General features: G+C 47.4%; 2 protein-coding genes across 3 annotated transcripts in view; one reads left to right on the top strand and one right to left on the bottom strand.

The window, feature by feature from the left end:
- The window catches only part of BCO1 (beta-carotene oxygenase 1), a 58,197-nt gene that overhangs the window by 17,595 nt on the left and 27,539 nt on the right, over positions 1-13,063 (bottom strand). The gene's annotated exons all lie outside the window — the stretch shown is intronic.
- On the top strand, positions 6,421-8,962 carry LOC135975684 (uncharacterized). Its single transcript, XM_065567649.1, has 2 exons — positions 6,421-7,398; positions 8,393-8,962. The coding sequence occupies exons 1-2, from the start codon at positions 6,822-6,824 to the stop codon at positions 8,866-8,868; spliced, it is 1,053 nt and encodes a 350-aa protein (XP_065423721.1). The 5' UTR covers positions 6,421-6,821; the 3' UTR covers positions 8,869-8,962.

Below are 13,063 nucleotides of genomic sequence, written 5' to 3'. Positions count from 1 at the left end.
ATCTAATCCCAATTTGCTATTACCAGCAAAAGCCAGGGCTTACCAGAAATAAATTATAGGAGTCATTTATAGATCAAATGCCTCTCAGTAGATGCCAATGTAAACTGAAGGCTGGTTGAATTCCAGTAACAATCCCACTAATAAAATTACACAGTGTAATGAAGTGTCATGATGGCAGTGCTTCAGAATACTAATAATGTCAATTCTGAGAGTATAAATAAAGATTATAAATATTGTATTGAGAATACATAAGTGCTGTCCAGGGTTGAATACAAGATATAGGGATTTGGTGATTTATGACACATGAGGAACAAGAAATCAGCTAAGTTACCACATGTTAGTCACAAAAAAATCTTTGCAACCTTAATAATGCTTTTTTAACAAAGTCAAGCACTTACAAGTTAGGAAATGCCAGAATTAAGCTTGCCTGTTTTTTCCTTTGTTGTATGCATGTGCTATTGTCTTTAATTACTTTATCACATTCTATTTTTTTCCACAAGACCCCTGCCTCGGTCAGTGCACAAAATAGATGGCACTCATTTAATGAGAAGCTCTTCAATATTGTGTCTTCCTCATTGTTCAATGGGAGACCCCACTACACACTGTTCAAACCCTGCTCTGAAGACAGAATTATTAATAGAGCTGATCAGAATACTTTCAACGAAATGTTTGTCAAAATATCTGGCTCCATCAAAGCTGAAACATTTTGCAGGGATGTACTGATTTTGACTAAGTTTTCGACAGGAAGATTTTTGAGGTCCAGGATGGTCTCGCTAGTCACTTCCACCGAGAAGCATTCCTGATCTTTTCTATCCAAAAAAATGGCTGATTGAATATCTGGTTTGTGAAAGTGGTTGAAAGGTTCTGGTTTTGTTCCAATGCAGAATGAAAACAAATTGTGAAACCTTGAAAGCTGTCTTGAAACTGAATGGTCATCCTCTAGTCAGCTCTAATTATTCATTGCCTCATAGGCTCTTTTGTGAAATGTATTGCTCTAGTATCTGACTGCTTCATAAACATCAATTAACGTATTTTCACAACACTCCTTTGAGATGAGGAGCTATTATTATCTCTATTTTACAGATGGGAAACTGAGGCACCGAAATTAAGGTCAAAACTATCCACCAATTTTGGGTGCCCAATTTAAGATACCTATGACCTGATTTTTCAGAGTACTTAGTATTATATAGCACTTTATGTTAAAAGCACAGCTCCCATTGACTTCAATTGCAGCTGAGAGTGCTCACCATTTCTGCAACTCAGATGCTCAAGACAGACACCCAGAAAATGAGGAACACACAGTTAGTGGACACTTGTGAAAAGTTTGGTTTAACTGACTTGTCCAGCATCACACAGGAATTCATTCAGCTGCCTTAACCAGGAGCCCATCCTTTCTCTTCCTGCAATCCCCTGCCTCCTTTGCCACACACCTTCCAACTTCTGCAACAAGTGAAGCACGGGTCCTACAGACAACCGTCTCCTTCACTGTACAGCCCTGCTCTGCCCCAGAACAGGTCCATCCTGTGTAACGAATGAGGCTGGGTCCTGTGGGAAAAATAATAAAAGGCCATGTAATTTGTGAGGGATATTGGTCCATGTGACTGAAGCCTGGTGTGTAAAAACTTTTCTTTTCTTTAGGTATAAACTTTAATTCTTTGTAGTTTAAGTAGGATTTGTTATTAACAGGCTCTAAGGCCACTCTGTCTCTCAGCCTTGATGCAAAGAGGAAGGTGACCCTTCACCTAATTAAGCCATGAACAACTGGTTCCCTAATTTTTTGCTGGTGCAAAGGGCAGTTGAAAAGGGACCTCTAGGAGTATTTTAAGAAAGGCTGAGTGGGAATATGAGTGGGTGAAAAGCAATGGCAATCACCACTAGGCCATAAGTCACATATAAGAATCTATCAAGGCCATGTGCACTCCCAACTGTTACCCCCACCAGGGGAGCAGAGGGGACTGAGATACTTCCATGAAGCAATCTCCTGCTTATCACATTTTTGGAGTCGCCTACGCTTGTGGTCTAGTCTAACGCCGGTTATTAGAAGAGAACTTCCAGTGAAAGGAGGGACTTTCCAAACTGACCAAGAGCCAAGCTTGCCCATCCGTGACTGGGAGAGGAACATTTTTTCTGGGTTATTAGATTTGTGGTCCCCTGATTTGCTCCAGGGAGGTGCCATAAGGTTGAACAAGCTAAAAATCACCACCATAAGGATCCAGGTAGATGTGGACAATGGCATGTTCCTCCTAGTCCACCACAATGACAGCAAGGGCTGACACCTTTGCTTTCTTTAGGCTAGCTCTAAGGAAGAGGAGACCAAGACCACCACTGGCTATGCCAGCCTGACCAGAGGAAGCCCACCAGTCAGCATGAGGTGCCAACCAGAGATATCATCTGTTCCCCTGACCTGCAGTTCTGCGCTGATGCTCTGAAGGCCACGCAAGCTGAAGAGCAAAGCTTTTTCTTTTATTAAGTAACTTTCTTCTCTTTTTCCCTGTCACCCTATTTTGTTATTGCATGGAGATGCCTGCCAATATTACTGATTTTACTCTAACCCTTTTAAAGCGTGTGTGTGTGTGTGTGTGTGTGTGTGTGTGTATACACTGTGCACATGTAAGCAAAAGCGTAACTAACAGTACATGCCATTAATCATTTCCCATGTGCTAAGTGGTTTCCCTTAAACCATTTTGTTAGCTGGTTTGTATTTGTATGCACCACTCTGCACTAAGAGGGGAATGGAGAGTTGCAGATCTTTGATGTATCAAAAAGTGGGGAAATTAGCCTGGAACTGAGCAAAAAGAGGATCCACATGGCCTGAGCTAGGGTTTAAATTAATGAAAGGGGAGGTGAGGGACCAGCCAGTTCCCTTCATCCTAAATTAGCCCATAAGTGCTTACAGACTCTAAAGGGGAGGGGCATATGTTCTCCTCCCCCGTTCAGCTGGGGCCAGCCCCATTGCCGCTGGTGGCACTTCAAGGACTGAGAAGGAAACAACACTTCCTTAAGCATTTAGTATTTGAAAGAATTGACTTGTTGTCTTAATTTCATGATTTGATTACTGGCTGTGTTCACCTGCTGATATAATCAGTCCGTGATTCCATTCCACATCATTGTAAGGTGCTTCATTCCAACTGTGATCTTGATGTGATCATTTGTATTGTATGGTCTCACTTAGTTTAGTAAAAGTTTAAGTCAGGGGTTGGCAACCTTTCAGAAGTGGTGTGCCGAGTCTTCATTTATTCACTCTAATTTAAGGTTTTGCATGCCAGTAATACATTTTAACGTTTTTAGAAGGTCTCTTTCTATAAGTCTGTAATATATAAAACTATTGTTGTATGTAAAGTAAATAAGGTTTTTAAAATGTTTAAGAAGCTTTATTTAAAATTAAATTAAAATGCAGAGCCCCCCAGATCAGTGGCCAGGACCCGGGCAGTGTGAGTGCCACTGAAAATCAGCTCGCGTGCCGCCTTTGGCACGTGTGCCATAGGTTGCCTACCTCTGGTTTAAGTAATTGCCCATAGTGAGAAGTTAATTGACTTTAAGTTTGCTTGTTTATTAATTTGAAGAAGGGGTGTGTGTGTTTTCCTCCCCTTCAAAGTTGCAACAAGGGCCAAACAACCTGAAGGGCAAAAGTAATTTAGTGGAGTATTTGAGGGCCATTTGGCTCTGTTTCCAAATAAATATCTATCTTCCTCACAAATTAAAGACTGCATCATAATGCATATTCATAAAGGGTCCAAATTAAGGTTGTAAACAAACCAAAAGTAAAGCTATTCCATCATGTGACATCATTTTGACACCCTCACGGTCATCATGAGGGATGGAACCTTTAGAGCCACCACTCACACCTCGGTCACTTCAAAAGTCATTGATAGTACAAGTAGGTTGTTATCCTCTGTGGACCAGCACTAGAGGGGGCTGAGACAAACACTTTCACAATGTGTTTCACAGATATTTTCTAACAGCAGAGGAATGGTGAGACTCAGGAGTTATGAGTTCCATTCCAAGCTCTGGAGGAGAATGTTATCTAATAGGCACAGACCTCTGCCTGTTCTCTTTCTGCCACACCCGTTCCAGCCTATCTTTGTCTCCAGTCCTGTCTCTTCCGCACATCTGGATCATCATCCCTGTCCCATTCTCCTTGCCTACCCACTTCCAGTCAGCACTCCTCAGGCTTCTTGTTTCAGTTTCAGTTCCAGTTTCTTTGCCCAGCAAGTCTTAGTGTCACCCCTCTGGAATCCCTGTCCCAGCCTTCCCCCCACTCCAGCTCTCAGTCCCAGTCTCTTTAACCAGACATTCCCAGTCCCCATCCCAGTCCTGGCTCCTCAAGTAATCTTTCTCTCTTCCCTACCTGGGCCTCCAGTCACACCCCTCCCCACATTCTCCATCCCCACTTGCTCCCATTCATCCTCCCGGGATCTTTGTCCAATGTCAATGTAACCCCCCTAACTCCTTGTCCCAATCTCTTTGCCTAGCCAGTCCCAGTTCTCCTTTGCCCCAGCTCCTTGTGTGATCTGTTTTCCTTTCCCTCTGACCTCTTTCCTCCTGCCCTACTCATTCTCAGTTCCCATCTCTGTGCCAGCCAGTCCTGGTCTCCCCCTGGCTCATCTGATTTCACTCTCCCTGCACTTATTGACTCTCAGCCCCCTCCCCCTGATTCCCAGTCCCTCTCTCCTTCCCCCACCCGTTCAAGTCCCTCATGGTCTCCATCCCAGTCTCTGCCTCAGTTCCAATCTCCTTGCTCAGCTAGTCCCAATCTTTCTGCCGCACCTCGACTCCCAGTTCCCCTCTACCCGTCCCACCACCAGCCAGCCGCCATGCCCTTTCTCCCAATCTATTCTCCTCTCCCAGGTCTTGTACTCACTACCTTTGAATCATGCAATTTCCTCTTCCATGTTGCCTCAGCCCAGCAGGGGGCATTGACTCTCCTGTGCTCTCAATCCACCTACTTTTAGTTCTGGTGGTTGGATCTGGACCTGGCACAGATCACGGCAGCCCAGAGCAGCAACTACAGGGACAGTCCTGTTCAGCCCAAACTGGAACCAGCTCAGAATGGATGGAATCTTCAGGGAATCTGAATGCTAAAATCCAAGTCTCTACTGAGCATGTGTGAACTCAGATTTTTCAAAGGCTTATAAATTGGCCAAATTTGGGTGGATTTTCACAAAGATAGTAAAAGGCACGTCCCTGACACAAAGGCCAACCCCCTGTTAAATTTCAAGTCCTTGCTCCAAAGCATGGGGACAGGGAGCAGACAGGCCTAATACCGTTAAAAAAAAAAATCACCAACATTTTTGAAAATATGAAGAACGTGGTCTTGTCCTGCCAGCCTCGTTCTCAAAACTGGCTGAACAATTCTGGCTGACATTTTTCAAAAAACATTCAGTCTGAGGCTGACACCCGGCATGGAAAATTTCAGTTTCGAAAAGTTCTAAGCAACTGAAAACAGGCAACCTTAATAAAAGGCGATTTATCAGGCCCGCCTTTAATACATTCCAAGAACGTTTATTTAACTAATACTGTATACACATTACTACTATTTATATTGTAATTGGTCCAGTCCTGGACCAGAATCCCATTGTGCTAGGCACAGTACAAACATACACACCTTCATATGGTATTAGGTTTGAAATTCTGTGCGGGGAAGAGAATAAACGGATGAAGATAGATGCACATTTGACTGTTCTAACAAGAGCTACAGAAGAGTCTAGGCTCTCTGAAGGGTTAAAATCCATGTGCATTTTATATAACAACCTGGTATATGGTTTTGCCAGCTCTTTTCCAGACCCAAAGTCCAGAGTTTGGTCTGGAGACCAAAGGCCTAGCAAATAGTGATCATCTAAGAGAAAGTTGGGGTAAACAAGATAACATTGCCTTTGATAAAATATGCTTGGTCAGTAGAAATGCCAGATGTTGAAGCAATAACTGAATAATTATGTTTCATCCAATGTTTCAAATTGAACAAAGGATCCCTGTTCCTATTGTGTTTCTCCTGAAGGGAAACAATCTTCTCACAGATCCAACCTTGAGTTTATGAGAAGTTGGCACATGTCAGTATAAAGATATGGCATCCTTCCACCTCCCTTCCCAGGGACCAATGCCCTCCTTAAGACACACAGAAGACAATCTGTATTATCATATCCTTTCACTGTTTCTTTGCTTCAACCCCTAGGAATGTACCTGTTGGACAATCAAAGGAGTTGCTCCATTCCTATGGATCCCAAATCAGAATTCAACATATATATGTAACCCTTCTGCCCATCTAAGTTGGCAGCAACAAGGGCCGAGTTCTGTATCTAGGGGTTCTGTTTCAATAACGCAACGCAAAACCAGCTCGAGCCCCCACCCAGTGACCTGGGACAATTACATACCACTGCCCGGGTGCCTCTAAGAAGCAATACTTCCCCTCTCGCAAGCACGGAGTCTGAGGCCTGGTCTACACTAGGCGTTTATGTCGAAGTTAGCGCCGTTACATCGAATTAACCCTGCACCCGTCCACACTGCGATGCTATTTAGTTCGACATAGAGGTCTCTTTAATTCGACTTCTGTACTCCTCCCCGACGAGGGGAGTAGCGCCAAATTCGACATGGCCATGTCGAATTAGGCTAGGTGTGGATGGAAATCGACGCTAATAGCTCCGGGAGCTATCCCACAGTGCACCACTCTGTTGACGCTCTGGACAGCAGTGCGAGCTCGTATGCTCTGACCAGCCACACAGGAAAAGCCCCGGGAAAATTTGAATTGGAATTCCTTTTCCTGTCTGGCCAGTTTGAATCTCATTTCCTGTCTGGACATCGTGGCGAGCACAGCAGCACTGGCAACGATGCAGAGCTCTCCAGCAGTGATGGCCGTGCAGTCTGTGAATAGAAAGAGGGCCCCAGCATGGACTGATCGGGAAGTCTTGGATCTCATCGCTGTGTGGGGCGATGAGTCCGTGCTTTCCGAGCTGCGATCCAAAAGACGGAATGCAAAGATCTACGAGAAGATCTCTAAAGACATGGCAGAGAGAGGATACAGCCGGGATGCAACGCAGTGCCGCGTGAAAATCAAGGAGCTGAGACAAGGCTACCAGAAGACCAAAGAGGCAAACGGACGCTCCGGATCCCATCCCCAGACATCCCGTTTCTATGAGGAACTGCATTCCATCCTCGGTGCGGCCGCCACCACTACCCCACCAGTGACCGTGGACTCTGAGGATGGGGTAGTGTCCACGGCCGGTTCCTCGGACATGTTAGGGGACGTGGAAGATGAGGAAGGAGATGAGGAGGGCGAGGCAGTCGGCAGCGCTCACAACGCTGATTTCCCCGACAGCCAGGATCTCTTCATCACCCTTACAGAGATCCCCTACGAAGCGTCCCCAGCCGTTACCCCGGACACAGAATCTGGTGAAGGATCAGCCAGTAAGTGTTGTAAACATCTAAACATTTATTTTTAACAAAACAGGAATATTAACAATTTAAAGAATGGGTTGTTCATGATTAGTGTGCCCTATGCGCTTAACGGTTTAGTCATGGGCAGTGCAAGTTTTGAAAAAAAATCTAGCAATGTCCGGTTTTCAGTGATTGTCCTGCACAAGCCGCTCTACTGTTTATTCCCTGCTACTGCAGCTACAGTAAAATGCGGTCTATATGTCCGGGGATAGAGCAGTAGTCCTCCTGGGATATCTCCACGAAGCTCTCCTGGAGGTAACTTGAAAGCCGTTCCATGAGGTTCCTGGGGAGAGCGGCCTTATTGGGTCCTCCGAAGTACGAGACGTTGCCGCGCCACGAGACTATCACGTACTCGGGAATCATTGCTCTGCATAGCAGGGCGGCATACGGCCCTGGTCTTTGGAGGCTTTCCCGGAGCATTCTCTGTCTGTCGCTCTCAGAGATCCTCATCAGGGTGATGTCGCCCATGGTGACCTGCTTTTAATTAGGTAGGGGAATGTTAGTGTTGGGACTGCTTTCCCGTTCCTTGACAGAACTGTAACCGCTGGTTTTTAGCCACGCGGTGGAGGCGGGAGAGGGGCAGCCGAAAGGGATCGTTCCCGGGGACAGCCGCGAGGGGGTGGGACAGGGGCAGAGTTCCCGCTTGCCGGATTGCTGGCTGCAGGAACTGACATAGCTTTAAATGTGAAATGAGGCCAGTGGTAATCTAAAAGTTTTAAACTGCCACAAGTGTACGGCTTACCATGTCTGCCTGCAACAGAAATTCCGTTGTGCTGCCCCGCTTCTCAAATGTGCTGTGCAAGACCCCAGGCACTGAATGCGAAGGCCGAAAATTCGACCTTGTGCTGAGTGCGCATGTGATAGGTGCTGTGCATGGTCTTGTTCACAGAGAAAGACTATGTTCTTTGTTCACAACTACATTTTTCTTTCTGAGGAATTCACTCCCTTTTTCCCATTTCCACAGCCCCATCTGTGACTGTCTCACAACCTAGCCTGGAATCACACTCCCAGAGGCTAGCGCGGATTAGGCGTAGGAAGAGGAGGACACGGGAGGACATGTTCTCTGAGCTTATGGCCTGTTCCCAAGCCCAGGCAGCACAGCAGACCCAGTGGCGGGAGAACTTGACCCGAATGCACCAAGCCAACATGGATCGGGAGGAGAGGTGGCGGCAGGAAGACCAGCAGGCGACTCAAACGCTGCTTGGACTACTGAGGGAGCAAACGGACACGCTCCGGCGCCTTGTGGATGTTCTGCAGGAACGGAGGCAGGAGGACAGAGCCCCGCTGCAGTCCATCTATAACCGCCCTCCCCTGCCACCAAGTCCCATACCCACCTCACCCAAAGTGCAAAGAAGGAGAGGCGGCAGAGTCCCTGCTAACTCTCACTCCACCCCTGCAGAGAGCTCTAGTAGCAGAAGGCTCTCATTTCCCAAAATTTGAACAGTTCTTTCCTTCCCGCCTGACACAAGCCCCCGTCCAAGTTTCACCTCCCAATGCCATGTGTAGTTGATAATAAAAAATATGTTTCTGTAAACTACTGTTTCAATCATGTTCTTTTGGAGGAGGATGGGAAAGGGGGTTGGTAATTGGACAGGACAGTCACCTTTGGCAGGGTACATAGTCGGGGGCAGGCACAGCAGCAGGGCACATACACAGTGCAGTGATGCAGTGACTAGTTACCCTGGTTAGTCTGGGAGGTTGTTTTCATGTTATGTGGTGGGGGGTGGGTTGCTCTGTGACTTTGTGGCAGGGGAGGGCAGTTACAGATCTTAAGCGGCGGTCCTTAGGCAGGATCACAGAGCCACACAGCAGGGGATCTGTAACCGTCCTCCCCCTGCCACAAAGTCACATAGACCCCCCCATACACACAGTCCCGATCAGGAGGGGTGACAGGCTCCGTTGAAACAACCATCCCACTGCAGCGGAGCCTGTCAATCCTTGAGTTTAGAAGCTGCATTCGCGTCACTACACTACACCCGCTCCGCACCACAGTCTGCGTCCCAGTTTTAAAAAATTCCCGCGAAAACAGTATTAAAGAAAACGGTGTGCTTTAACAAAGTTGAACTATTTTTATTTCGCAACGTGTGTTGGAAGGGGGGTGAAGGGGGTATGTAACTGGATAGGATAGTCAACATTACCTGGGTAAAGAAACGGGGGCAGGTTTAGCTTCTCAGTACACAAACTTTAAAGTCACAGGTTACCCTGCTCACTGAGGAACTTTGCTTTCAAAGCCTCCCGGATGCACAGCGCGTCCCGCTGGTCTCTTCTAATCGCCCGGCTGTCTGGCTGTGAGTAATCAGCAGCCAGGCTATTTTCCTCAACCTCCCACCCCGCCATAAAGGTCTCCCCCTTGCTCTCACAGAGATTGTGGAGCACACAGCAAGCTGCTATAACAATGGGGATATTGGTTTCGCTGAGATCACAGCGAGTCAGTAAGCTTCTCCATCTCCCCTTGAGACGGCCAAAAGCACACTCCACCACCATTCTGCACTTGCTCAGCCGGTAGTTGAAGAGTTCTTTTTCAGTGTCCAGGGCGCCAGTATAGGGCTTCATGAGCCAGGGCATTAGCGGGTAGGCTGGGTCCCCGAGGATGACTATAGGCATCTCCACATCCCCAACAGTTATTTTGTGGTCCGGGAAGTAAATACCTTGTTGCAGCCGTCTAAACAGACCAGAGTTCCTGAAAACACGAGCGTCATGAACCTTGCCCGGCCATCCCACGTAGATGTTGGTAAAACGTCCCCTGTGGTCCACCAGTGCTTGCAGCACCATGGAAAAGTAGCCCTTTCGGTTAATGTACTGGGTGGCCTGGTGGTCCGGTGCCAGGATAGGGATGTGAGTTCCATCTATGGCCCCACCGCAGTTTGGGAATCCCATCGCTGCGAAGCCATCTATGATCGCCTCCACGTTTCCCAGGGTCACTACCTTTGGCAGCAGTACATCAACGATTGCCTTGGCTACTTGCATCACAACAACCCCCACGGTAGATTTGCCCACCCCAAACTGGTTCGCGACTGACCGGTAGCTGTCTGGCGTTGCAAGCTTCCAGAGGGCTATGGCCACTCGCTTCTGTACACTCAGTGCAGCTCGCAACCGGGTGTCACTGCGCTTCAGGGCAGGGGACAGCAACTCACAAAGTTCAAGGAAAGTTCCCTTCCGCATGCGAAAGTTTCGCAGCCACTGGGATTCATCCCAGACCTGCAGCACTATGCGGTCCCACCACTCAGTGCTTGTTTCCCGTGCCCAGAATCGCCGTTCCACGGCATCAACATGACCCATTGCCACCGCGATGTCCTCGGCGCTGGGTCCCCTGCTTTCTGACAGGTCCGTGCTACTCTCAGACTTCAGGACATCACCGCGGTGCCGTAGCCTCCTTGCCTGACTTTTCTGCATCTGCCTCAGGGAAACCTGTATGATAAGCTGCGAGGTGTTGAGAGCGGCCACAACTGCAGCGATGGTCGCAGCGTGCTCCATGCTCGCAGTGCTGTGGCGTCCGCGCTGTCAATGACTGGAAAAGTGCGCGAAATGATTTCCCGCCGGCGCTTTCAGGGAGGGAGGGCAGGAGTGATGGACGGATGACGACAGTTACCCAAAAGCACCCTCGACACATTTTGTTACCCAGAAGGCATTGCCGGCTACACCCAGAATTCCAATGGGCAGAGGGGACTGCGGGAACTGTGGGATAGCTGACCACAGTGCACCGCTTCGAATGTCGACGCTTTCACCATTAGTGTGGACGCACAAAGTCGAATTACTGTCCTTAGTGTGGACACACACGTTCGAATTTGCAATATCGATTACAAAAATTCGATGCAAGTAAAATCGAACTACTCTCGTAGTGTAGACAAGGCCTGAGTGTAGCAGAAAATGTTTAATAACATGAGGTAAATGACATCAGCATTAAATTGGAAAAACACCACAAACAGGATTCATAACACAAACCATGAACAAAAAACCCACCCCAGCAATTTGGGCTGTGTCCTTTCCCTTTGGCTCTTGAATCCAGCAACCCAAAAATCACCCAGAGTCCCCAAAGTCCAACACCCCCAAAGTCTCTTGGGTCCAGCAACCACCCAAAGTCCCAAAAGTCCAACAAACCCCAAAGTCTCTGTCCCTGGTCAGTGCAGCCCCAGAGTAAAAGGGGGGCACGCAGGGTGTTAAGGGGCACCTTTCGTGATCCAAGGCCAGCCGGCCGTCTCTCCATGGGGTTCCACCACAGCCTTCACCACGAGCCAGTCTACTTCCTACTGTCCCACAAACTGCTCCGCTCTACGAGCTGCTCCAGCCGTCCCCGCAAACAGCTTCACTCACTGTTCCTTGGGCCGCTCCAACCATCCCCACAAGGCTCCGCGCCACTCACTGCTCCTCCAGTCATCCCCACAAATTGCTCCACCAGCTGCTTAGCAATATAGCTTCGGGCTTCCCCACTAGTTAACACAGCACTCAGCTCTTAATAACGTTAGCTCTTTTGTGATTTCAGCTCACAGTAGGGGAACCCCAGTGCTGGTGCACCATTGGCCCAAAGTGAATTCAGCTCAGCAGTCTGTAACTAAACTCCCAATAGAATCAAAGTTAGCGCTGACATTCAACAATGGAGAGAGGAGATGATGCAATTGGTGTTTCAAGCCCTCAGGGGGACCCATGCTATCAGGTACAAATACCTGTCCCCAGCCTCTCTCAATTCACTGGGTTTTGTAACCCATGCCCCTTGTCAAGCAAGTGCTACTTAGGTAATGGTGATGGACTCACTTAGTCCTTCTGTCATACAACAGTTCCACTGGCCTTGATTCACAGAATCAGGGTAACAAAACTTTATTCTTCCTGCCCCAACAACAGAGAAACTGGGGATCCCACACCAGCCAAAGTAACCACTTTCAGTTGCTGTTGTTTCATGCCAGGTGGGTGGGTGTGCCTATGCAAACAAGATCAGCCCCTGGAGTTCTTTTCCACACTCGCCATAATTCACCACCCGATGTCAGGGTAGAGCTCATCCTGACTCTGCTTACATATATTTTATACTAATAACATTTTATCAAAGTATTAATTAAATGTTAACTTGCTAACTTGAGACCATGGGCAGAGACATTATATAACCTTTTAACCATTGGCTAATGTGCTATCTTGTCTTGCTGCAAAACCTATCCCGGGGTGTGGAACTGCCTACCCCGTCACTTTCCCGCGCCCATGGAAAATCTATATATTCTATTGTAATCAATTGATTGATAGTGTCTCTGAGCCTAATAAGTAAGGTGACACTCCGCCAGCGCTGTGTGTAATAAACTCCTATGCTTGACCTCTACACGGTGTGAATTTATGTCCTTCAGTCTCTGACAGCATAAAAAACTCACTGATCACATTGTGGCTGTTACATGTGCAAACACAAGAACAGATAAGAAACCATCGCTGAAGTATTGGGGGGAGGGTAATATGTTTTTATTATTCTAGTCTTCTCATGTACCTCCCTTTAGTCTGTAAGAGTTAGCCATACGAAGAAAGTGGCTCTCTTCAGTATTGCCACTAGAGGGCTGAGAGTAGATAAATAATGTAAGTTTAGTATATTCCGGGGGGGTTTCAGATTGCAAAAGCTTTATTTCTTGTTAGACGTATAACAGAACTGGAGGGGAAAAACCATAAG

The sequence above is a fragment of the Chrysemys picta genome, chromosome 14 (genome assembly GCF_011386835.1).
Source record: "Chrysemys picta bellii isolate R12L10 chromosome 14, ASM1138683v2, whole genome shotgun sequence".
Lineage (NCBI taxonomy): Eukaryota > Metazoa > Chordata > Testudines > Emydidae > Chrysemys > Chrysemys picta.
The sequence above is the reverse complement of the archived record's forward strand: the minus strand, read 5'-3'. Positions and strand labels throughout refer to the sequence as shown.